Raw genomic sequence first — 27,601 nt, 5'->3', positions numbered from 1 at the left:
TTGTGTCTCTTGTTTTGTGATCTTCATACACATATAATATGGTAATTGCTTGATGAAACATAAGATAATAAAGAAGTATAAGAAGCCAACACACTCACAAGTAATTATCAAGAAAAGAGAATCAAACCCTAATATAATTACTTTTATTTTCCAACATGGTATCAGAGCTAAGTTGAAGAAGAGTCGAAGATCACTTTATTGTAATGGATTCTTCCTCTATAGTGAACTACATAAGAATGGGTTACAACACTGTTGGAAGTTGGATAAAAAAGGTTATCTACTACTTGTTCAACAAGGTCAAGAGTCAAGGACTCTTGGCTGCCCTTACAGGATCTCTTACTGATTACAATGCATGGATCATTGTTAGTGGAGCATCGAGACACATGACAAGTGAAAGCAAACAACTTCATACACTATCAAAGGAGCCATCTTCTCATGTAGTGGAATTGGGTGACAACAAAAGCTGTGCTGTTAGAGGCTTGGGATCAACGTCGTTGAAGCTAGATAATGGATTGAAGCTACATCTCAACAACATTCTCTATGTTCCAGGTTTGAAAAAGAATTTACTTTCTATTTCTTGTTTAGAAGATAAAGGGGAAAGAGTTGCTTTTGATGATGGAAAATATTCGTTTGGGGAAAAGACTCTAGCATTGATAAAGCTAGGGTTATTGGAGTTCATGAAGGAAGTCTTTATCAGGTCATTACACCACCTCCTCAAGCTTTGGTTCATATGGAAATAATTCCAATTGAGCTATGGCATAGGAGGTATGGTCATCTACATTAGAAGGTCATCCCTACTCTTAGTCAACTGGTTCATGGTATTTCTAATATGAAGTTAGATCATGAAAGTGTGTGCAAGGGATGCTCTTTGTGGAAACATACTAGAAAGCCATTTCATAACAGTGAAACTAGGTCTAAAAAAATATTAGACATCATCCATTCCGATGTGTGTGGGACCATGTCTGACAAATCACTTGGAGGTCATCTTTACTATGTGACATTCATTGATGACCATTCTAGGAAGACATGGCTCTACCTACTCAAAACTAAAGATGAAGTATTTGATATGTTCAAGGAGTTTAGGGTTGAAGTGGAAACCCTAACTGAAAGAAAGATAAAAACTCCGAGGTCTAAGAATGGTGGGGAATATACTTCTAAAGAGTTGATTGCATATTGTAAGGAAGCAGGTATTAAGAGGGAGCTCATTGTTCTCTACTATCCTGAACAAAATGGAGTGGCCGAAAGAAAGAATAGGTCAATTGAAGAAGGCATTCGAACTATGCTCCTTGATTAAGATCTACTGAAGTTCTTATGGGGAGAAGCAGCGAGGACTGCCGTATACATTCAAAATAGATGTCCATATAAGAGTCTTGATAATACTACACCCGAAGAAGTATTCACAGGGAAGAAGCCAAGTGTGGATCACCTTAGAATCTTTGGAAGTCCAGCATATATCCATGTTTTGAAAGACAAGTGAAAGAAGTTGGACTCGACAAGTATCAAGGGAGTATTCGTTGGTTATAGTCTTTCCTCAAAAGCATATAGAATCTACATAAAGGAAGGAAGACTCATTGAAGTAAGAAGGGATGTCATATTCGATGAAAATCAAGCTTACAAGAAAACAATGGATATTCCTGTTGATTCTGATAATGAAGAAGTTCCAGTATTTGAAGAAGAAGAAGCTCATCATGAAAACTCTACTACAAATATTGAAGAAGGACCAAGTGAGCCTATTCAATCGGTGGTTGTCCCAATTGCAAGGAAGAGGTAAAATTGGTTGAAAGCTACATTAGAAGATGCTAAAGGACATGAAGCTGCGAAAGGTTCCTTTAGGGAAAGTAAGAAACCAAAGAGATATTTTGGCTATGTTGCATATATGACAAAGTTAATTGAAGCAGAACCATCTACATTCAAGGAAGCTGAGCATGAAGAGGTTTGGAAGAAATCCATGCAAGAATAATATCAATCCATCATGAAGAATGGGGTTTGGGAGATCGTTCCTAGACCTAGTGACAAATCGGTTGTCACATCAGAGTGGATCTATAAGATCAAACATGCTATTGATGGAAGTATAGACAAGTACAAAGCAAGATTCGTTGCAAGGGGTTTCTCCCAAAAGGATGGCATTGACTATGAAGAAACCTTTGCACTTGCAACAAGGTACACTACCATTAGATCGTTGCTTTCATTGGTTGCTACAATGGGGTGGAATATCCATCAAATGGATATTAAGACCACATTTCTGAATGGGACCATTGATGAGGAAGTGTACGTCGAACAACCCAAGTGCTTTGAAGTAAATAACAGGGGCTTTCATGTTTGCAGACTTAAGAAGGCCCTATATGGTTTGAAGCAAGCACATAGGGCATGGTGTGCTAGGATGGATGCATCTCTACTTAGGATTGGGTTCATGAAGAGTTCTGTTGATCTGAATCTCTACATCAAGGTTGTGAATAATGAGCCCGCCATTATTCTACTATATGTGGATGATCTATTCATCACAGGTGTAGAGAGAAGAATTCAAGAATGCAAGAAAATGTTGGCAGCTGAATTTGAAATGAAGGATCTAGGATTGATGCATTGAGGGATGATGGATTCCAAGTCGATGACTATCCTATGATCACCAACCTCAAGAAGTTGAGGAGCTCTGACTCTAGTCTCGTGGATCCTACCTCATATCAACAGTTGGTGGGTTTCTTGATGTATCTGGTAAATACTAGGCCAGGTATATGTTTTGCTATGAAAATTCTTAGTCAGTTTCAGTTGGAGCCTCATCATGATTGCTGCATAATTGCCAAACATATATTGAGGTATCTTCGTGGCACTATACATCACTGCCTAAACTATGATAGTAAGGAAGTCAAGCTAATTGGCTTCACAGACTCTGATTGGGGTGACAATGAGACTGATAGAAGGAGCACTACTAGAGGATGCTTTAGTTTGGGAGATGCTACGATCTCATGGATGAGTAGGAAGCAAGATCTCGTTGCATTGAGTAGTTTTGAGGCAAAATATGTGGCTGCTTGTGAAGTAGCAAAAGAGGCTGTTTGGTTAAGGAAGCTTCTGACAAATTTGTTCGAGAAGTCTATGGGTCCTACCGTGATTAATTTTGACAATCAAAGTTGTATCAAGATGTCTGGAGATCCCATGTTTCATTCGAGGACAAAGCATATCAATAATAAGTTCCACTACATTAGGAACTTGGTGCAGGATGGGATCATAATGTTGGAGTATGTCTCGAAAGATGAACAGGTAGCAGAGATATTGACAAAGGCTCTTCCTAATAAGAAGTTTGAATATCTAAGGATCCTGTTTGGTTTGGTATATATTGTTGATTGTATTGATGATAAGAAAGTTGAAGAGATTTGTTGAGGCTTTGCGAGTGAAGCATTGCCTAGAGAGACATCTGGCCGGTAGTTTGTGTTAATGTATGAGTTCCGAAGTTGAAAAGGTGGTGTTGTTTATTGAGCTTTGTTTTGGATACACACTTGTATGATTGGGTTACTGGTTAGCAAGTAAGCCTAATGGTACCTAGAGGGGCTGAAAGCTTGAGTCCACCTTAATCTCACTTTGATAAATTGCCCTGGTCAGGAATCTAGTCCATGTGTTTGCGGTGCCTAAAAGTTCTTCATGTTTTCATATTGTTTGAGTTCTTCCATTGTATGTGTACATTATGAATACCTCCCTAGTTAAGAGGGAGTGTTAGAAAATGTAACTATATTCGGTCTTCAATAATTTACTTGAGTCATTATGTAATGTACTTGTCAAAAGAATAAAGAAAAGAATTTTTATTATTGTAACAATGACTTATTAAAGCATGGGTTTCATGCTTGGGTCATCATTATATTAGTCAAAGCCCCCCTTGTGGACTCCTAGGATTAATGTTGAGTTTATAGAGTCATTGTACATTTAAAGAGACCCTTCTTGGGCTTTTGAATAATGTAAAAAAGTTTTATATTAAGTCAAATATGAATTATGTACCCTCCACATCAAGTCGGCCTAAGGACCCTAATTCGACCCACAAGAAGCCTATATATACAAGGAGGTCGAAGTCATTTGTAGCATCAACTCCCAAGCAAGTTCGATATCTAAAGAGGAGCTAGATAAGTGCGAACTCTGTTGTCGAGAGCTCGAAAGAAGTGCGAGTTTGGGGAATTCTATAGAGAGTTAGAAAATCGAAATTTTGGTGCCTCTCTCTCTCTGTTTCGTGGTCTGGATTGGGAGATCGAAGTCTCCTAAGATTTTTCTGTTGTTGGAAGTTGCATGTTGCTTGAAGTTGTTGCCCAGTCAAAGTTGCTGCAAGGGATCGAAGGTTTGGGAGGCTGACTTGGTGTGGAGGGAAAGTCTGGTCGTGGTCTAGGGTAAAGTGTCTCAAAGTATACTATTGAAAGGAAGAATTATCTTGACTGGGTTTTCCCCTTGAAGGGGGTTTTGCCCTGGCATGTGCCTATATCTTGTGTCTCTTGTTTTGTGATGTGCATACACATATAATATGGTAATTGCATGATGAAAGATAAGTTAATAAAGAAGTAAAAGAAGCCAACACACTCACAAGTAATTATCAAGAAAGGAGAATCAAACCCTAATATAATTACTTTGATTTTCCAAAAGGGATGACGAAGTTTGGTTGATGGATTGAGTCAAGTTTTGATGCCATGTGAATGCTAGTTTTTGTAGCATCGAATGTGTTCTGGCCACAAAATTTGGTGGAGATGCTAGAATATTTTTATTCTCCAAAACCCAAAAATCGTTTCTAGAAATTCAGCCTAGAGACGACTTAATTAAAATACTGAATCGTTTTTAATGTTTCCTAAGTCTAAACTTAGGAAATCTAATTAATTAAAGGGTATTAATTAAGTCATGGTGAGAATCTTCTAGAAGAAGACATGGATCGAGTTCTAGTTACTCTTAGCCATCGATTATGTTTTAATCTTGGTTGTTGATGTCTCAACGAGAGATTATCTGAAGAAATTCGATTGGGCTTGGAGAATAGTAAATACACATTAGATACCAGCAATTCAATTTCACTGGTAGATTGAATTCCAGAGTAGCAACGCTGAGTTGCCGGAGAGAGACCTAGTGAGCTTGAAGCAGTGAGAGAGGGGCAGGGATAGTAAGGCCGAAGGAGGATTTTCCTGTTCTGGTGAGTGCATTGCAGAGAGGTAGTGAGTGCCATAGAGAGGCAACACAGTGCTTTAGAGGTGATTTTGTATTCTGGTTAGGAGAAGCAGTGATTCAGTGCCAGGGGCCAAAGAGAGAGTTCGGAGGCTAAAAGGGTCCATCTTCTAGACAACAGCTGATTAGATAGCAAGAGAGCAACAATTTCGAGTTGTTGGAAGTAGTACTGCGTAGGCTGACGTAGGGATTACGCAGAGGCAACAGAGAAAGCTCATCTTGAGCCAAGGTCAGTGTCAGATAGTGAGTGGGAGTGAGACTTTTTTCACTAGACTTATTGTCAGTCATTTCTCTTTATGGTATGCTAGATTTGAGCATCCATAGTTTTGCACTCAGATTTACTACTGCATAATAATAAAACCCTCAGTTGCTGCATCGGTTTTCCCAAGTTGGGTTTTTTGGGGACATTGGTCCAAAAATAACTGTGTATTTGTGTGTGTGCACATCTATTCTTCCAGTATTATTATTCTTCCATAGTATTTTATTTGTGAAGGTTGCAGTGTATTAGTTTCGATATTTATCGCCAAATACAATAAATAGTTTGTTCAGTTCATTTAACAGATAGAAGAAACTTAATCAATTGCTATAGTAGGATTCAAGTGTTTTCCGAATTTTCACATGGTATCAGAGCATAGATCGTAAGCCAGAGAGCTTAGTAGCAGAAGGGAAGAGGACTTTCGAAACTCTGCGTAGGCAACAGTTTGAAACCCTCAGAGGCAACGCAGTTCCTTTGGCCAGGAGGGTCGTTATTTTTTGAGGAAAATTTTATTTTTCTGAGTAGACAGAGAATAAATTTTCCAGATCAAAGAGTACTAGAGGTAGAGGGAGCAACAATATTTTCCTTGTAGATCAGATCTTTAGTTGGGACATAGTTATTTTGTAGCAGTTTGCTAGTGCAAGAAAAAGTGTCAAAGGGAAGAAACAACAAACACTGAGGGAATTCTTTCCTTGGGGAACTTCTAGCCTAGAAGTTCGATTTTTCCCTACAGAGCAGCAGTGGTTGTGAGCAGATTTTCCCACTCTAGCAGGGAGTATGTAGAGGCAGTTAGCAGTTGCGCAAAGGAGAAGAGGACGAATTCGACTTTTTGCAGAGATGGCATTAGCGGGGCTGAGAGATCAGGATCGGTTGGACAGAGCCTCCAACTACGTGATCTGGTAGGCAAGAATTTCCTGTCTTCTAGATGAATACGATCTCAAAGCCTACATTGATAACATGGTAACTGTACTTGCAGATGCAGATATGTTGAAGACCTACAAGAAGGAGATGGCAAAATCAAAGAGGTTGATTCTCGATGGCGTTTGAGGTCACGTGGTGTCTCAAAGATACTGCTCGACATATGTGGGAGGCTCTTGCTACGCTATATGAGGGATCTTCTGAGCAACGAAAGATGTATCTTGAGAAAAAGATGAGATGCACAAGGATGTAGAAAGGGGAGTGCATGACCCCTTCCTCACTAGGCTTCAGGATGTCCGGGACCAACTGTCTGCAATAGGGTCAGCGCCCCAGCGTATAGAATTGGTGCGGTTAGCTCTCAACAACATTTCCAAAGGCTACCAAGTCTTTGTCCAAAGAATTCTGGGTAAAGACAAGTTACCAGTGTGGGATCAAATGTGGGCTGATCTGCAGCAGGAGGAAATGAGGCCAGATTTGGTGAAGAGCACCATTAGTGGCACCAGCAACAACAGTGGGATGAAGCAAGTAAAGGAAGAGGAAAATGTGGCCCTCGCATCAAAGGGGCAGGAGGAGCAACGTAGGAGGAAGAAGGATATTTTCAAGGTCAAATGCTTCAGATGTGGTGAGCTTGGCCACTACAACACTCAATGTCCTCCCAGAAAGAAGGACAAGGAAGAGAAGCAGGATCACGAGGCTGCATCCACAGAGATCGATAGGTTGTCCTCTAGATTGGAGGAAGAGTTTGCCATGATCACGGATATACCTCTAGGAGTGAGGTGGGGTGATTTGGTTTTGTAGCCCCAGAGATCTACAGGATGGGCAAGATTCTTGAGGAGGTCCACCTCATGAATCAATACCTTGCTACGGGAGCCCATAACATGCAGTAGCAGGATGGATCAATGGTAGATGGTGCAGTCGGATGCCAAAGTGACAGTTGCAGTGGCTAGTAGCGGTCAGATACTGGGCAGCATAGTGCAGAGTTGGCAGCAGTGCAGTTGGCACAAAGCAAAGTCAACTGGAGCACAGAGGCTTCAGTGACAGCGCAAAGACGAGCAACAGCCAGAGACTCGAGAGATAGATGCATCATACTCATCACAGTTGATTAAGTGTTTTGGATGCTTTTCAGTTGCAGTTGTTGCAGTTGCAGCAGCAACAGATGGAGAGGGAGTTGCAATGCAAATGCAGTGTTGGAAACAGTTTAGTAGGGCCAGCAACAACACAAATGCAGTGTATATCAGAGTTGTGTAGTAGTTGGTGGGTAGTAGCAGCTAGACATCAGCAGTGTGACAAGAGGTACTGTAGAGACGGGGTGTTGCTTCAGTGGGTTGCAGCACTAGAACACATTCCTTGCTAAGAGGGAGTGTTAGTTTTTGTAGCATCGGATGTGTTCTAGCCACGAAATTTGGTGGAGAGGCTAGAATACATGTATTCTACAAAATCCATAAATCGTTTATGGAAATAGCACCTAGGGATGACTTAATTAAAATAATTAATCATTTTTTAATGTTTCCTAAGTCTAAACTTGGGAAATCAGATTAATTAAAGGGTATTAATTAAGTCAAGGTGAGAATCTTCTAGAAGAAGACATGGATCGAGTTCTAGTTAATCTTAGCCATCGATTATGTTTTAATCTTGGCCGTTGATGTTTGAACGAGAGATTATAAGAATAAATTCGATGGGGCTTGGAGAATACACATCAAAGACCAGCAATTCGAATTCACTGGTAGATCGAATTCCAGAGTAGCAGTGCTGAGTTGTCGGAGAGATAGCTAGTGAGCTCGAAGTAGTGAGAGAGGGGCCGGGATAGTAAGACCAGAGGAAGATTTTCCTGTTCCGATGAGTGCATTGCAGAGAGGCAGTGAGTGCAACAGAGAGGCAACACAGTGCTTCAGAGGGGATTTCGTATTCTACTAGGGAGAAGCAGTGATTCAGTGCTAGAAGACGGAGAGAGAGTCCGGATGCCAGAGGGGTCCATCTTCTAGACAACAGCGGATCAGATAGCAAGAGACCAACAATTTCGAGTTGTGGGTAGCAGTGCTGCGTAGGTTGACACAGGGACTTCGTAGAGGCAACAAAGAGAAACTCATCTTGAGCCAAGGTCAGTATCGGATAGCCAATGGGAGTGAGATTTTTCTCATTAGGCTTATTGTCAGTCATTTCTTTGTATGGTTTGCTAGATTTGAGCATTCATAGTTTTGTACTCAGATTTACTATTTCATAATAATAAAATCCTCAGCAACTACACCGATTTTCCCAAGTTGGGTTTTTTCGGAGACATTGGTCCAAAAATAATTGTGTATTTGTGTGTGTGTGCATCTATTCTTCCAGCATTATTCTTCTTCCGTAGTATTTTATTTGTGAAGGCTACAGTGTACTAGTTTCCATATTTACCGTAGAATACAGTAAATATTTTGTTCAATTCATTTAACAAATAGAAGAAACTTAATCAGTTGCATTAGTAGGATTCGGGGTTTTTTCGAATTTTCACAGTGAAGGGTCAGTGTAACAATTGAGCTAGTCATTTTATTGTGTACTACTATTGTGTTTTTGTCAAAATATTTTATGAATCAACTTGATGTCCTTGCCAGTCTTCAGCTAAACCATGGATCAAACCTTCATAAAGTCCCTTAATAAACTAGCAACAAAAATTAACTGCATCCCTTTCTAAGGGAATACTTACCTTGCTACAACAAGACTTGCGACAGAAAGAACATGAGTTGGGACACAAGATCTTTAAACTTGGATTAGATTTAAAACACATGAGGGTGAGATGGAATGTTCTTTTCAAACTTGCTGAACTAGATGCACTCCTTTCCAAAGTGAGCCAGTTAAAAGGGAAGAAACTAATTTGGACTCTAAAACCAACTATGCTTGCTCTCATACAACATAAGTTCTTGGAGGAACCCTTTGAAGGGGTTGTTGGAATTTCTAAGTTTAACCCATTAGAAATTCTCCCTGTACTATCTGGTTTATTTCTTCCTACTTGTCTAATTACTTAACAAGTTATTTACCATGTAAATACTAAAAATAAACACAAGTACAGTATCAATATCTATATATCATCAACTGAAAGGAAACAAGCACACAAGTGACATCGTTATTTTTTTACCAATGTCCCTAGAAAAACCCAATGCGAGAAAACCAGTGCAACTATTCATAGGATTTTATTATTATGCAGTTTTCAGAATACAACCAGGGTGCCAGAAATGGCTCACTCAACAGAGAATGCCCGCGGCAGTAGTACCTCTGCTCGAAGACATATATTTCGGCTGAATAATCACCGAATGAATGATCCCACAACAACAAGTGCAGCTCCCACTGCTCTTTGTCACTCTGATAGTGATTGCGTCACCCTATCCGGCTCACTAGCACCCAATTTGTCCCACAGAATCCTTCCAGCATTGCCTCTTGGCCCTGCGTCAGCTCTGCTAGCCTCTACGTCAGCTTTTGGAGCTTCTTCATCAGCGCCTAGACTCTCTACATCTCACACGCTAGCCTTTCTTGGCTCTGTGCAGCGCCTGGCTGCCTCTGCATAGCACCCAACTGCGTCTGCGTCAACCTCTCCGGGCTCTGCGCTGTCTCTCTGGTACCAACTCTGCCTCTCTGCTATGTATTCACTACCCCTCGTTGTTGATCACTGATTCTATCGCTCTTAGCAAACCTCGCTCTAGAGAATAAAATGACTGATCACTCTGGTGTATTCTCCAATTGATCCTCAAGCCTCCTCTTATACTTTTCTCGTTGGTCCATCAACGACCGAGATTAAATCTCTAATCAACGGCTAAGATTAGATTTGGCTTGATCCATGACTTTTGGAACATTCTAACCCTGTTCTATATTAATACCCATTAATATTTTATTTTTCCGAAGTTTAGACTTAGGAACTCCATTAAAAATATTAATTATTTTAATATCTCCCAAACCTGTTAGAATCTGCCCAAACCATTTCTGGGTCTTGGAGATCTCATGTGCTTTAGCCTTTCCACCAATTTTCATGGCTAGAGCACATTCGGTGCTACCTCAAATCAACACTCCCTCTTAGCGAAGACTGTGCTCTAGTAATACTCCACACTGAGTATCACCCTCATTATCCAGCACCATTCTCTGTGCTGATGCTAGGCCTCCCTGCCCAACATCCTCTGCACTGCTGCCCATGGCTCTGCCACTGCCACTAGTGCATCTGTACGGAAACTCCCTCTGCATCCGTGCTGCTGCTGGTCCATCCTCCCGGCACTGCATCTGCACTGCATCCCCTCTCATCATGCTGCATCGTGTTGCCCGTAGCACTTCCACTGTTAACTGCTGCACTGTAACTCAGTTACTGAGAAGTAAGTAACTGATCCACCAAACTCTGACATCCCTGTCAGGCTAGAGACACTCCCGATGCTAAAGCTTCCTCTGCCGCTAACAAGTGCTCCCTCTATTGACCTCTGCGCTGCTGCAACAACTCCCTGCATCTTGCACCATTGCACACCTCTCTGTGCCATCTTGCACTGGTGCAACACTCTCGTGCCTCTCACACTGTTTCAGCCTACTACCCTTGCGCTGTCCCGAGATTCTTGCATTGTAGCACTCTCTGCCGCACCATCCACATCCATCTCTACTGACATCTGCCAGTATTGCTACTCCTCTTCGGGGCTCCCGTAGCAAGGTATAATCCAAGAGGTTGGGTACCTTAAGGATCCTGTTCTTCATCGCTTGTAGTCCTCTTGACTACAGCTCAATGTCTCCCCACTTATTCTCAAGTGGCACATGAGAACTCATGGCACAATCGTCATCCTCGACTTCTTTCTCCGCCCTTGCTGGCGCTGCCTTGGTCTCAGAAGCCTCTCCCTTACTCTTCTTCCTAGGACACTGGTTCGCAAAATGACCCAGTTCCCCATAATGGAAGCACTTGCCCTTGAAGAGGTCCTTCTTCTTTCTCTTCTCCTGCTTCCCCGCAGATGCTAGAGCCGCATCCTTTTCTTCCTCCTTGATTTTGACCCCTTTGCCGCTACTCCCAACCTTGGTCACCCCTCTGATCTCTTAGAGCCGCCCACAGTTCCTCCTAATTTGGAAGGCTCGACCTGCCGAGTATGTTCTGCACAAATACCTCCCAATCCTCTAAGACTGCATTCAATGCGGTCCTCACCATCAATTCCTGATCCGGCGTGGCCCCTATGGAATATAGTTGGTCACAGATCTCCTGCAATCGACTGAGGAAGATATCTATCTGCTCTCCCTTCTGCATCTGGTATGACCGCAATTGATTTTCAAGTAACATCTTCCTCTACACGGAGGTATGCTAGTACAATTTCTTCAGGGCCTCCCACATCTCATTCGCTATATCCTTTTTGGCAATATGCGGTACCATATTATGCTTGACCCCACCAAGGATGATGCACTTCGCCCTGGCCATTGCCTCCTCGTACTTCTCATTTTCAGCTGGGTCAACTGGGATCGCTATTTTTTTCAAGGCGATGCGATATCTGTCAAGAATGGAAAAGATCCTGGCCTTCCAGACCACGAAGTTGGATGCTCCGTCCAACCTATACTGATCTCTCAGTCCATTCACGACCATTATGCTGCTCTTCTTTCGACTCCTGCTGAGTCTCTCAACTTCCCATTTGGAAATTCTTGGTTCGACTGCCCCTGAGTCCTGATTTCCCTTTTGGAAATCCCTCCTCCTTGGTCTTGCCCTGTTAGGTACTGTTTTGACCATAGTACCCCACCAGCTTCGCTCCGCAAATTACCCGCAGCCTCCTATACCTCAACAATTGAAGGATTTAACCACTTGGCTCTGCGCAATCCTGTCACTGGCAAATCAGCTCCCCTAGCTAACTGCGTCAGCCCTCTTGGCCTCTGCGTGGCTCTGCGTGAGCCTGATTTTGCCTCCCTTAGCCTCTGCGCTGCCTCTCTCTGGCCCAAAATGATGTGCAGTCTCTCTGCGTCACTCCTTCCTCTGTCGCCTTCTACACGGATCAACTCTATCAGTTGGGATAGCTGAATCTGCTACTACTGCTCTGCTAGCTGATGCCTTCAATTATCCTGTGATCTGCAACCACCCTCTGATACCATGTTGGAATTTCTAAGTTTAACCCATTAGAAATTCTTCCTTTACTATCTGGTTTATTTCTTCCTACTTGTTTAATTACTTAACAAGTTATTTACCATGTAAATACTGAAAATAAACACAAATACATTATCAACATCTACAGATCATCAACTGAAAGAAAACAAGCACACAAGTGACACCATTATTTTTGGACCAATGTCCCTGGAAAAACCCAATGCGGGAAAAATGGTGCAACTATTCAGAGGGTTTTATTATTATGCAGTTTTCAGAATACAACCAGGGTGCTAGAAATGGCTCACCCAACAGAGAATGCCCTCGGCAGTAGTACCTCTCCTCAGAGGCAGATATTCCGGCTGAATAATCACTGGATGAACAATCTCACAACAACAATTGCAACTCCCACTGCTTTGCTTCACTCTGATAGGGACTGCGTCACCCTATTTGGCTCACCAACACCCAATTTGTCCCACGAAATCCTTCTAGTGCTGCCTTTTGGCCCTGCATCAGCTCTGCTAGCCTCTACGTCAGCTTCTGGAGCTTCTGCGTCAGCCCCTAGACCCTTTGCGTCTCACACGCTGGCCTTTCTTGACTCTGCGTAGCACCCATCTGTGTCTACATCAACCTCTCCTGGCTCTACGCTGTCTCTCTAGTGCCAACTCTGCCTCTTTGCTATGTATTCACCACCCTTTGCTGTTGATCACTGATTCTATCTCTCTTAGCAAATCCTACTCTAGAGAATAGAATGACCGATCACTCTGGTGTATTCTCCAATTGACGCTCAAGCCTCGTCTTATACTTTTCTCGTTGGTCCATCAACGACCGAGATTAAATCTCTAATCAACGGCTAAGATTAGATTTGGCTTGATCCACGACTTTTGGAACATTGTAACTCAGTTTTATATTAATATCCATTAATATTTTATTTTTCCTAAGTTTACACTTAGAAACTCCATTAAAAATATTAATTATTTTAATATCTCCCAAACCGGTTAGAATCTGCCCAAACCATTTCTGGGTCTTGGAGATCTCATGTGGTTTAGCCTCTACACCAATTTTCATGGCTAGAGCACATCTGATGCTACCTCAAATCAACCAGGGTTAGACTTCCAGTTGCATCTTGTCTCAGTAACATCATGACACTAACTGCCCTTATAGCTCCTTACACTGATGATGTTATGAGGAGAGTTTTCAGACTGATAGTAGAGACTTTCCACGACTTTGACAATAGTGCAGGCTCTACGTTTGGGAAGAAGCCTTAGATTTTAGGAGGCATGGCCATGTTCTGAAAATATGAAATGATGCTTGATCTGGAGTGTGATGGCTTGATTCATCAGATGTTCCAATGCTTCTTTAGCATTAGGAAACATCATCCTGACATGGTCATAACACATATGCAGTCCATTATATTTTCATGTATGGGAGGTCGTGATGCCATTTGCAGGGAGTTGCGGAGTAGATTGTTGAGCATTTGGAGGAGAGAACAATTGGTCTCATGCGCTGCTTATGAGCTAGCCGAAAGGTTTGTTGAGCAGAACATTGGGTTGTTCAGGAGACAATTGACCAGGGAGGAGCTACTCAGGTTTGGTGGATCATGCAACAAGAATGAGCTGTGGATGAAGGGTCTTTGCTTCATCTGCAAGGAAGCTTGGGGGCTTGACCACTCATGCTTTAGTAATATGGAGGAGATGGCAGAGGTAGAGCAGAAGAAGATTCCTTCTGAATTTTAGGGTGAGGATTCTTCTTTGGACGAGTCCATGGGTTCATACGAGGATGCCTCTGAGGAGCATGAGTCATGTGGAGTTGTTGACAGCAGGGAAAATTTATATGATGAGAAGTGAATGGACCCTATGGGAGACATTCAGGATAGTGTGTCACTAGTGATGAGTTAGCATGAACAACATATGGTGGAGCATGAGTCAGCTGAGGAAGATGATGTGCACAATATGCATGATGAGCCTTTTGGGGAGAGCCAGTTGGAGGTCCATATTGAGCCTGTGATAAAGGAGGATGGGCAACAACCCTTGGGGTTAGTCATTGATGAGGAGCAGACATATGTACAAACAACTAGCAGGGTGGCAGTATTGGCAGACACTTGTTCTCAGGAGGTGTTGGAGGTTGACAGGGTAGTTTTGCAGGAGGCTAGTAGACGGTAGGAGAATGGAGTTTGCGATCAGAAGAGGGAGGAGTTGTTGGAGATGGTAGTGCATCCATATTTGGGCCGACCCATTGATGAGGTGAGGGTAGATGCACAAACAACTAGCATAGCTGTAGTCCTTTCAGGGAGTAACCCTCTCTAGGAGTACATAGATAGGTCTTGCAGCACAGTTTGGCTACTTTTACCCACTATAGGGAGAGAGGCAGGGTTTTCTTGATTGATATTGTTGGTTGACCAAGCGGGGTTGCATGAGTGGAGCACGATGCAACATAGAGGACTTATAACATATACAGGTGCCTATGCATCTGATCCTTCCCATAGGATGTAATATCCCTAAGGAAAATTTGAAGTAATAAACAAAGCATGCATAGATAAAAACACAAAAAATTTGCCCACATATTAGAACACGAAATAGAGCCAAAAACTGCGCGACTGAGCCATTTTATTGATAAAACATGAGGTTACAATGGGTGCTTGGAAAGTATGCACCTGGTCTTGCTCAAGGCAAGCTAGCTAAGCCCAAGTGATGAATATGAAGTCCCCCAAGCGTACTGGTTGATATCCCTTTGGCTTTGTGCTGAAATGCTCATAAAATGAGCTACCGACTCTAAAGAATAGCTGCTAGGGCCACCTCTGGTGCTCAAAACATTCTAGGAAATTAACCCCTGACTCTCCACCAAATACCCACAAAAACCCATGAAGGAATTTGCTGAATGTTGACTTTGGAATTTCAGCCCAATTTCATTGAATGGCACTACTGTTGGGCAATTCGACCCACCTGATAATCCTACCACTAAAAGCCCCCAAAATGATTGCAATCACCAACAAATCTCCTCCCCAGACTCCTCCCCAAGTTTCAACCCTAAATTCCCTTCTCACATGTAACTCCTCTAAGGACTGCGCAGTGCCTGCGCTGTTGCTGCTATAACTTCTCCACACTCACTCTTCGCTTCTCCCGGATCGAACTAAAAAGGATGAGACTCCCTCCTTGGGCTGGCACTCGAAGTCCACTGTAGCAAGGGGTGAGATTTCTACTTGGAAACCTCTTGTGCTCAACAACACTTGTAGACTTGGCCTTAGCTCAAGCGTGCTAGTCTAAGAGAAAACTCAAATAATCATGAATGACAAAATATGATTGCCTCTTCCTCTTTTTGTCAAAGAGCCTCTAAAATGCCCATGTGGGCCCAACTTTGACTTCCCCCCACCAATATCCCTCCAATGAGTGCGTGTTTCCTTGTGGGTTGTATTTCTCTATGGGTAGCCCCCACTTACCACTAGCAGTTTGATTTTTCTCCTCCTTCCTCTAATGTTTGGGCTTCCCTTTAACTCAAAAATTCATGTGCGACCTCTAAACCCACATTTCTTAAGTGCAAGTGCGAATTTATCCAAAATTGGGCAAAATTGATATCTCCCCTTAGCAATATTGGTAAGTGGGAATATCACATAGGATGTATTGGCGAGAGATCATGAGTTGGTATCCTTTTCATGGAGTATCAACCTTAGTCTGGGCCACAGTACAACAGGGCTGCTTAGATGAGAGGGTTAATATGTGTTTTAGTGGGTAGTGGGATGTGCATTGACTGTTCATTAGCATTTCAGTAGCACTAGCCCAACATTAACAGAGTGGGATTGTCCTTGGCCTATGCCAGAGGTGGGATTTGAGAGAGCTGATGAGTTGGTATTCGCTTTATGGAGCAACAACTATAGCTGGAGACAGAGCACAGTCTGAGCCATGGCACTTGGACGATGATTGGCCATGGTGGCATTGGGATCCAAGAGGATTGGTTGATGTTAGGTACAGTCAAAGATCAATTTGGGATCCAAGCATTGAAGGGTCCGTTCATGATGGGTTGACACAGAGGAAGAGCATCACCTAGTGGTTCGTATGGGATCTGGGCATTAGGTTTCAGTTGCGTTGGGCCAACAGATCAATCCACAAGTTTGGATTGCTTGAGGGCAAGCAATCTCGGGGTGGGAGGATTTGTAATGTTCCTTTTTCTGGTGTTCCTTATGACATGGTTAGGATGGACTTTCAGAGTTGGGGGTAGACAGGTCACAGGTGCAGGTTGGTGTCATCAGCGGGCCCAAGGGCTTTTAGAGGGGTTTTGAGGAGTTTCTATGAGGTCCGATGGCATTCGTTTGGTATATTCCATCATCCGCACAATTTGCCTTTCGTTCTGGTGCATTTCGACAACTTTGAGAAAACGTTGTTATTATTGGGCCTGACTCAATTAATTATGCTTAAGGTGGCATTCTGAGAGGAATACTTGATAGAACGCCTTAGTGTAATAGCTCGTTGGAACAGAACGAGAAGATCTACATGATGGTGTTGATTTGGGGTAGCATCGAATGTGCTCTAGCCATGAAAATTGGTGGAGAGGTTAAAGCACATGAGATCTCCAAGACCCAGAAATGGTTTGGGAATATTCTAACCGTTTCGGGAGATATTAAAATAATTAATATTTTTTATGGAGTTCCTAAGTCTAAACTGAGGAAAAATAAAATATTAATGGCTATTAATATAACACTGGGTTAGAAGGTTCCAAATGTCATGGATCAAGCCAAATCTAATCTTAGCCGTTGATTAGAGATTTAATCTCCACTGTTCGTGGACCAATGAAAAAAGTATAAGAGGAGGCTTGAGGGTCAGTTGGAGAGCACACCAGAGCGGGGCTTGATAAGAGAGATAGAATCAGTGATTAGTAGCGAGGGGCAGTGAATACATAGCAGAGAGGCAGAGTTGGTACCAGAGAGAGAATGCAGAGCCCAGAGAGGTTGACATAGAGGCAGCTGGGTGCTACGCAGAGGCAGTTGGGTGCTACGCAGAGGCAGCCAGGCGCTGCGTAGAGCCAGGAGAGGCCTGCGTGTAAGACGCAGAAGCTCCAGAAGCTGACGCAGAGGCTAGTAGAGCTGATGCAGGGCCAAGAGGCAGCGATGGAAGGATTTCGTGGGACAGATTGGGAGCTGGTGAGTCGGGTAGGGTGACGCAATCCCTAACAGAGTGACGCAGAGCAGTGGGCGCTGCAATTGTTGCTATGGGATTGTTCATCCGATGATTAATCAGCTGGAATATTTGTCTTCGAGGAGAGGTACTAATGCCGAGGGCCTTCTTTGTTGGGTGAGCCATTTCTGGCACCCTAGTTGTATTATGAAAACTGCATAATAATAAAACTCTCTGAATAGTTGCACCGGTTTTCCCGCATTGGGTTTTTTCGGGGCCGTTGGTCCAAAAATAACAATGTCACTTGTGTGCTTGTTTTCTTTCAGTTGATGATCTGTAGATGTTGATACTGTACTTGTGTTTATTTTCAGTATTTACATGGTAAATAACTTGTTAAGTAATTAAACAAGTAGGAAGAAATAAACCAGATAGTACAGGAAGAATTTCTAACGGGTTAAACTTAAAAATTCCAACAGATGGAATGGTTAGATGTGAGTTGCAGTGACCTGCGGAGACATGGTGGCCAATTTACCCTTTTCTCGCATTAAAAATAATATTTTAATTGAAATAAAAAAGGGAAAAGTGCTCCATGAATAAAATAATAATAAAATAGGAGTCCATCAGATCTATAACGGAGGAGGAGGAGGAGGAGCCCATTGGAGGACATCTTGTATTTGACATTACTTCTTGTATGAGAGGTTGAGAACCTGGTGCTCTACTTCATGGGTAGCCCCAAGACGGAAACCCTCGGGTGATTTTGATGAGAGTGGACAGAAACCCACCTCATCTCCTTGGTGGATTCAGCGAGAGTTCACAGGTGCAATGATTGATTTCAGTTCAGTTTTGGGAGGCCGGTGCAGCAGATTTGTCGAGGCCAGCTTTTCATCTCTCAGCTATATTGGTTGTATTTGCATGTAACCCAGTTTATCTATAATAATTAAAATGAGATTATTTTCTGCTTATTGTGTTATGAAATTGCATGCACTCTATATGTTATATCTTACATGGCAATCTTCTGTTAATAGAATGTTGAGGAGGAGGAGGCCATGTAAGATCTATAAAGGAGGAGGAGGAGTAGGAGGCCATTGGAGGACATCTTGGATTTGACATTACTTCTTGTATGAGAGGTTGAGAACTTGGTTCTCTACTTCATGGGTAGCCCCAAGACGGAAACCCTCGGGTGATTTTGGTGAGAGTGGACAGAAACCCACCTCATCTCCTTGGTGGATTCAGCCAGAGTTCACAGGTGCAATGATTGATTTCAGTGCAGTTTTGGGAGGCCGGTGCAGCAGATTTGTCGAGGCCAGCTTTTCATCTCAGCTATATTGGTTGTATTTGCATGTAACCCAGTTTATCTATAATAATTAAAATGAGATTATTTACATGGCAATCTTCTGTTAATAGAATGTTGATTTTACGGTGAAATTTTGGGTTGAGTAAATTTCTGCATAATTAGCAGATTATCCCGTTTGGGACATTACATTGATTTATATTTCTTAATGTTTTCAGTTTCAGCCATGGGGTAAATCTTTGTGTAGATCTCATATAACGAATTAGAAATTTAACAAATTTGACAGAGTTGTAAAAGAAGAGGGAGAACATTGTAATGATGAGTTAGTAATGTTAGAACTTAGAAGTACAACAGTCTCAAGGAGATTATATCCAGTACAACTATCTAGCATTGGATTGTGACATAATAAATTCCTCATTTATTACATTTCTTAGCTCCTAGTGATGTGAATTCAGACTTTATTACGACATGTTGTATGGCAATCTATTGCCTAATGCGGACTCCTAAGTAAAATACAGTGGTATGACCATTACACTATATTAATTCTATCGTCTTTTTCATTTGTTTAACTCGTTGATTTTGAATAAAACAGACAAATTCTTTGCTTGATAAACACCATGTTATGACCACTTCGTGATATTAATTTTATCATCGCTTTCATTTGTATATCTTGTTGGTTTTGAATAAGACATACAAATTCTTTGCTTGATTCACAGGATCCATCAGTTCATGTGCGACGGAGGTTCTTAGATAAAGTTCACCAGTGCCTCAAAGGGCATACAATCAGTAACAAATATGCTTCTGCCTTTGCATTGGCTGCTTCGGATGATGTCAAAGATGTTCAGGCAGATGTAGGCTTGCATTACTGTTTTGTCTTTGTTCATCTTGTTGTGCTCCTTTTCCAAGTTATTGTGTAGAGTATTTCAAAACCCATTTTTTTGAAAGATATCTTATTATGTGTCACCTTACTCCAGGCAAAAAAGTACCTAGCAGATTTTGTTGATACTTATCATCGTGAAGCTTTACTCCGTCAATCATCTGCACCTAAACAAATGGAAGGAGCATCACTTACTATATACCCAGAATATGTTCTGACATACTTGGTTCACGTTCTTGGACATCATCCAACCTTCCCAATGGGAAGTGATGCTGAAAGCAAAGAAGCTTATGAACCGTTTTATAGGTTTCATCTTGATTAATACATTCTGGCCAAGAAATTTTTGCATCTGCGTGGTTGTATATGCGTCATCGGAAGGAACATAATTGAAAGGATTTTTGTTCATTAGAGAACAGAGTTTGAACATATGCATTGGAAGTTTAGGTTTCTGTCTCAGCATTTGCAATTTTGATTGTCTATGTATTCATATGACAGATTATATGCTTTTATGAATGAGCTATACCATTTCTTAATTTCTATGCAGGCAGTTGCTATTTTATCTCCAGGCATTATTCTGCCAAGATCGTAGTGACAGTACTAGAAAGGATGATATAGATAACTTATCATCCATCCTAGCTATTTTCCGTGCAATAAAAAGAGCTGAAGATGCAGTAGATAAACATTTCACTAATGTAAGCTGCTTTTTCTGTGTCATATTTTCCTTATATAATAAAAGTCTAGCAATGGGCATAGCATGGATATCAATGCCTTATGTTTAATAGCATGTATGTGCAGAATCTTTATGTACTCTGTGACATTGGCATCATTATTGCAAAGAATTTGGGACACAAAAAAAACTCCTCTGGTCGTATTCCTGGAGGGACACCCTTGCCTTCTCAGTTTTACAAAGTTTGTGAAGGAAATGAAGAGAAGGTCTGCTATGAACTGAAGAATGTAGATATCATTATTATGCCAAGATAAATAAGTTATGCAAATTATGCTTCTATTATACATGTTTGTTTGTGCAGACAGATGGAAGCTCTCTACCACATTGCCTAGCTGACAGGGAGTTATTCACAAGGTTTTTACATGCTGGGAATATGTCACATTCTTCTCAGGTAGCATTTCAAATATGTCTTAGAAGTCTGGTCTTCCTTCAAGCTCAATCATTTGTATTATTATCTCTTACTTCACTAGTTATTTAAGCCTTTTTTTTATTAATTGTTATTAGCCATCAAGTCCCCTTGTAAAACGAACTAGAAGAAACTGGGCAGATTCTTCCAGAGAAGAAATTCTACATGATTCAGAGAAGTCATGTCAAAAGCCAAACAGGATGGGTGTCACTTTGATGACCAGTGAAGAACAGGGAAAAGAGGATTCACAGGTAGATCAGGAAAGTAAGTCTCATGGAAGTAAACGGCTTCGAAGCTCAAAATCTAGATACCAGGGTGAGTCTAGGTCAAAGGAAGATGCCAATGAAGGTTTGGTGCATGAACGGAAAAGAGGGAGGCCCAAGAAGGCTCAACCTGGAACGGAACATGAGAGAATCCAACCTGTGCATGGTGTCAACTTGATGTCAATGAATTCCAAGAAGCAACAGTCAGAGGTAGAGGTACAGAATCAAGATTTTGTGGGGAGAGTTTCTCCATCAAATACAATAGCAGATGAGGAAAACCGCCATTATGAAGACGTTTCTGTTGATGCCCAGGAATTTATGATCAACAAAAGCAATGAAGATTGGGTGCAAGATGAAATTGTAGAAGCTCCCAGAAGGTCATGCTACAGTCGAAAAACATTGCAAGATGTCTGTCAACGAAGCCAAAGTATAAGGAATGGGCGAAAAAGTGAAGAACATATAAAAAAAACTGATGAAGATGTCCCTTCTAACGAGGCCACAGAGAAAATGGCTAAGGGAGCAGTCCAAGGCTTCAAAACTCCAGTGGAAGATCATAGCAAGGTAGAGAAATTGATTGTTATAAAACACCAATCTTCATTCTTACGAAATACAACAGCTTTTGTTTATTGCTTTTTTGGCCATCCACCTGACATGAAACTTTTTAGCAGTCTCCTGAATGGAAGGTTGAGAAAGATAGGGAAGGGGATGAGACACTTGTTGGAAAGCGAATAAAACTATGGTGGCCAGTTGATAGAAGGTAAATATTGCATTGATTGAACATGTGGTGATTCTATCATTTTGTTCTTAACTGTGGATATATACCTTGCTAGTTTTGTACAGGTATTTACACTATAAATTTTGTGCTTTGTTGCAGGTTCCGTTATGGAAACATAAACAATTTTGATCCTGCAAACAACACCCATAAGGTAGGCTACAAAGTCAAACTTTACATGTATGTTGATGATGTGTATCCTGAACTTCCGGATTTGTTCATTTACGAGTGTGCCGTTATTCAGAAGTTAGACACTGGATTTAACTGTTTCACAGATAACAATATTAGATACGGGTGCTAAATCTCATGTGTCTTTTCAATAATCCAAATTTTATTGGTACGTTTTTGTAATCGACTATCAACATCTGTCAACAAAAGGTAATGAGGCAATACATTTTTTATGATCAAGGAAAACAAATGCCAAAAGAAAAAAACAACATGCAACTTTCATGACATATAGGACAAAGAGAAGTTAATCTATTATAAAATTTGGTTAGGCTAGATTATTTTGAGGTCTTACTAGAATTAATTCAAGGTCTGTAGTAATCATGTGGGATAACTCATGTTCTGTCGCCAGTCAGCTGTGCTGGGATTATGCATGTACATATATTATATGATAAATCTAAATTGTGAGTTTTTTTCAGTCTATTATAACCAGTAAATACAAATGAGCAAAATGGAAAGTGTCTGGATAACCTACAGGGGTAAAGCCAATATCAGCTCAAGGTTTGTAGTAATCATGTGACTTAGCATGCAAGACGCCTCGAACCAATGTTACTTGGGAGCGGGAGTGGGAGCGAAAACGGGAGCGGGAGCGACCATTTTCAGAAGCTCCTGGTTTGGGAGCGAATTTTTAAAAATATATATATTTTTTATATTTTTTAATTTTTGATACATATATGTCAACAAAAACATGTAGAATGATGAATTAGACATAAAAAACATAAAAAAACATAGATTGATCATTGAACCATATCACATCAATCATCTAGAAATTATAATCGTCATCAACCATGTCCACAAGTTAGTAAAATACATATTACAACTGCAACATATTGAGTCTTATAAATCATGATTCATCAAATTCAATCTTAAAGTTTCAACTTCAAGCTTTCAGAATTGAAAATTCAATAACATTTATCATCATTGATCACCAAAGTTGTACTTGTAAGCTAAGTTTAACCATTACAAGAAGTAATATCGAAGATATTTCTAAGTCCTAACTTCTAACTGTTAACACGATATGAAATGTTAAAAATTTATAAAATGAAACATGAATAATGAGATGAAATGAAACAACTTTAGTCTTTCACAAAGCATCATATTCATAATTCACAATCATTACCAATGAGTTATAATTGCCAAGGCCCAACTTCAAACTTCAAATTTTCATTGTCACAGTGATATAATGTTTACAAAAAATATCATTATGATATGAAAGAGTCAAGAGTCAAGAGTCAAGGACTCAAAACTCAACAGTTATGAAAACTAAAGTCTAATAGAAACTAAAAAAGACAAGTAAACTGTAAATCTACATGTGGCCCTTGCCATGAGAGTCTCCAGGAGTATAAGCAGGTCGTGGTGGTCTTCTAGGAGTCTCCCGCACAGACCGACGACCAGAACTAGAACCTCCACGCAAGGGTGTAGATGGAGGTGGCGACAGCAAAGGAACAAGACTCGGACCTCGAGCACTGCTACTGGATGGTGGAGGTGGAGGTGGAGGTGGCATGGCTGCTGCTTCATTTTCATCCCTTACAAGTTCCTCTTCTAGTTCTTCAATATGTACAATGCCATCCTCCAAATTGTCATCCTCTGGGTGATTGTCCCAAATTTTATATGTGGGATCCTCATTAGCCCGATCACAGTAATGACTCAACAACCTCAAGTTGTAGTGCACATAAACCAAGCTTTCTGCTCGGTTTTCATTGAGTCTGTTTCTTTTCACATTATGTATATAGCTGTGGGTGCTCCAACACCTCTCTGCAGAAGAAGAATTTACAACCTGTGAAAGAACTTTTTTTGCCAATTTTGGCAAAAGTCCGTGGCCGCCATATGTTTCCCACCATGTGAGAGATTCAAATTTATCTTTGTCGTCCATTGCATGGAAGTTACCATACAAACCAGTGCCACTGAAGTATTTGCCTATTTCAAGGCGCACAGCTGCACATTCCTCCCTGTCAGGTACCAACTTTTCTAATGCTTCCAAATATCCTTTAGTTACCTCTGGATTTAAATGGGGTTTGGTCCTAACCCCACCCCTTGCTGCAGGTTGGCCCAACCAAGATGTAGGGTAGTATTTTGGCATAAGGATATACGCCAAGCACTGTAGTGGAAGGTTAAGCCTATTCCACCGTTCACACACACAATCATGAATCAGTTTGTACAAGTTGGGATCTCTATTATGAACAATGTCTTTTATTTCCCCCAACATGGTATCCATTTGCTCATACACCTCGCCAATCACTGGTTTGTTTGTATCTGCAAACCGAATCATGTGATAAATTGGCTTGGTGAAATCCAATACCTGCCTCACACTTGTCCAAAACTGCCCATCAAGAGCGGCCTCCTCCACCATTTCAAAACCTGCCATGTCAGCTACATTTGTAGCCCTTTCCTTTAACACCTGCCAATGTGGACTTGATACCATGCTAGCTAATGCCTCTCTTACCTTCAAAAGGCGCCTGAAGGTGAGGTAATAGCTACCAAATCTAGTCTTCGCAATCTTCAACAACTCCAATCTCGAGTGACTGCGGAAAAGGCCATGGATATTGCTATGATTTGTAATAAATTTTATCATTTGTTTGCCTTTCTTGTACAAATTACCAATCCATTGGTATTGTTCATTTTTGTTTTTGACAATATCATGCAACAGAGGGTTCAATGTGTGAACCAAACATCCAGACCAAAATATGTTGGGGTATTTATCCTCAATAATTGCTCCTGCTGCCTTACAATTAGGAGCATTATCAGTGATGACTTGGATGACATTGTATGGGCCAATACGCTCAATTGTTTCAAGTAATGCTTCTGCATTGTTGATGGCGGTCTTAAACTTGTCTGAGTAATCATGTGCAGCTAGAAAGATGGGACCACTAACCGACACAGCAAGAACACTTATCAATGGCTTGCCTATTACATTTGTCCATCCATCAGATACAATGGACACCCCATGGTCAGTCCAAGAACTTGTCATTTTATTCAAAGAATGTGATATTTTTGCTTTTTCATGATCAAGGCCAACGGTTCTTGCCTTGTCATACCTAGGGCTCTTGTATCCTTTAGGGGAATCATTTATGGCAGAAACCATTTCGTGCCAATAAGGTGAGTGAAGAACATTGAATGGTATCCCACATGCATAGAGAAACCTGTAAACTTTTTAATCCACATCATTCCTACACCCCTCATCAAGGAAATCTGATATGGTTCTACGCCTTAAAGATGATGACCCTGTGCCTCCATGTCCATATCCACTGCCTTGGGAGGATGCTGAAGGAGTTTTTTGTGATTGTGAGCTTGGTTCAAAGAAACCCCTTGATTTTTTTGTTCTGTATTGGGCTTCCTCCTCTTCCCTTATGTATTTGGCTCTCTCCGCTGCTGACACCGCTGTACAAGTTTTGATTCCTATTTGTTTCTCTCCATCCCATGGCCTTTTCCCGCAGAGGTGTCTTCTAGCACGTGATTATGAACCTGTGTAATCAGTGTTGCAATGGGGGCAATGAAATTTAGTGGTTCCAACCCCTCTCCCTGTTTCAGCCCTGTTAACATATTTCCACAATAGAGTTTGGTCTTGTTTAGTTTTTTGAGGGTCATGTTCACCCTCCTCCAGCTCCTCCTCACCGAGGTTTTCACCCATTTGACTTTCTCCGGCTTCTTCATCCCCCTCTTCAGTTTGGGGCTGGCCCCTCCATTTCCTACTCTCCAGCACCATAATAACCATAAAAGGGACCAGGAAGAGGAAAATGCCAAGAAATATAGCCAGGTCCATGGTGTTTGATGTTTGTAGGGTTTTGATTCTTGAATCTGCAAATTAATTTAATTTATTGGGATTAATTAATTTAGTTTATTAATTTAATTTAAATACATGATTTTTAAACTCAATAAGCTAAATTAAATTAACTAAATTACTACCTAACCAACTAAACTAAATAAATTACTAAGTTACTTACCTCTGTAGGCTTGCTCCTCGCTCCTTGGCACTTGCTCCTCGCTCCTTGGCACTTGCTCCTCGCTCCTCAGCACTTGCTCCTCGCTCCTTTGCTCTTGCTCCAGCGCCAAACTCAAGCTCAATGAAGTAACAATGAATATGTTTTTGGCCCATTGGCCTTTTAAAACCAATTTTTTTTTTAAATTTTATTTTTTTTTATTTATTTTTTTTTATTTTTTTTTTTTTTTTATTTATTTTTTTTTTTTTTTTTTTTTTTCGGGTCCGCTGAATTTTTTTCCGCTGACCCGCTCCCGGCCCCACGCGAATTGCTCCCGGAGCGATTTTTAACGCCCGGGAGCGATCGCTCCCTGATCATTCCCGGGCGTTAAAAATCGCTCCGGGAGCGCCGGAGCGATCGCTCCCTATAACGATTCCTAACAGACCAGGGAGCGCAAATTTTTTTGAGGGAGCGCGCTCCCGCCCGGAGCGCGATTCGGGAGCGGGTTCGAGGGGGGGCGCTCCCCCGCAACATAGCCTCGAACAAAGAGATTTTAATCTATCATCAAATTTGGCTAGATTAGTGTAATATTATACTTAGGGAAATACAATGAATAGCAAGAACATGAACTAAGCTACAGCAAATAAATGGAACATGCAACTGAAAATTTCACACATGCAAAGACAATTTGAACACCATTGAGCAGGAACAATATTTCTGAGCTATTTTATTGCAAATTATAAGTCAATCTGTGTACAATAGGAGATGGAATGAGAACACCTGGGCTTGCTACAACAAGCATGAAATACCTAGGTGAATATGTGTAAATCTCCTTGCTGGAAATGGCTAGACTGGCTGTACGCTCTGCTCAGAAATTTTCTGCAACTGCTACTAGTGGAAATCTGTGATTTGGGGCTTCAAACCTGCTCCAAAAAATCTGCAAAATTAGGACTGAGCTCCTCAACACATAGCCAACAAAACCCAGAAAACTCTTGGGCTTATTCTGGCTGCTCGGAATTACCCAAATTTAGTGTGTTCTCCTCCAACTGTTGGCCCAACGTCCAGCCCAGAAATGATGCCAAGTTCTGTGCCAAAACCTTCCTCAATTGGCTGGAAATTCTCTGCAAGATTGTTTGCAGGAATGTGGATGAAATTCCTGCCCCCAAATTCAGCTCAAACTCCCCTCAATCCCTGCGCCACAGCTTGACCCAGAAACACCCCTGCACAGGCCCTAGAGTGGCCAAATTCAGCTCTCTTAGGAGCAGCAATCTCTAATTCTGAAATTCTTCCAGGTGCTTCGTCCCCCTCCAAGGAAATTATCTGCAAATTCCTGAAGTGTAACTCCCCAGAAATCACCTCCTCCAAGCACCACGAACTTCTGCTACTGCATCCTCCAAGGAACATGCACTAGTTGAACCAGTAGAGAAATGGGCTCACAATAGATGGAAATCGATCACCTCCGAGCTCTGAAATTCTCACCTAGGGTGACACACTGGGTTCACCAAAAGAGAGTTGGGATTTTCCGTTTGAAAATCCCTCTGCTAAGCAGCACCAGCTGACTTGGCTAAACAACTCAAGAAAACACTGAAAATGCACAATCCAAGAACCCCAAAAATGAGTTTG

General features: G+C 41.4%; 1 protein-coding gene across 1 annotated transcript in view; it reads left to right on the top strand.

Annotated features, from left to right (window-relative positions):
• Positions 1-27,601, top strand: part of LOC149157278 (sister chromatid cohesion protein PDS5 homolog A-like) — a 193,307-nt gene that overhangs the window by 119,826 nt on the left and 45,880 nt on the right. Inside the window, exons 4-11 of the mRNA XM_089435768.1 lie at positions 19,508-19,642; positions 19,766-19,974; positions 20,213-20,360; positions 20,464-20,601; positions 20,697-20,786; positions 20,900-21,625; positions 21,733-21,821; positions 21,939-21,990. Of these exons, the coding sequence (XP_089291894.1) occupies positions 19,508-19,642; positions 19,766-19,974; positions 20,213-20,360; positions 20,464-20,601; positions 20,697-20,786; positions 20,900-21,625; positions 21,733-21,821; positions 21,939-21,990 (1,587 nt within the window). The remainder of the gene's footprint in view (positions 1-19,507; positions 19,643-19,765; positions 19,975-20,212; positions 20,361-20,463; positions 20,602-20,696; positions 20,787-20,899; positions 21,626-21,732; positions 21,822-21,938; positions 21,991-27,601) is intronic.

This window comes from Pinus tabuliformis, chromosome 5_2 (assembly GCF_031772625.1).
Source record: "Pinus tabuliformis cultivar Carrire ecotype Pingquan chromosome 5_2, CPIR1, whole genome shotgun sequence".
Lineage (NCBI taxonomy): Eukaryota > Viridiplantae > Streptophyta > Pinopsida > Pinales > Pinaceae > Pinus > Pinus tabuliformis.
The sequence above is the reverse complement of the archived record's forward strand: the minus strand, read 5'-3'. Positions and strand labels throughout refer to the sequence as shown.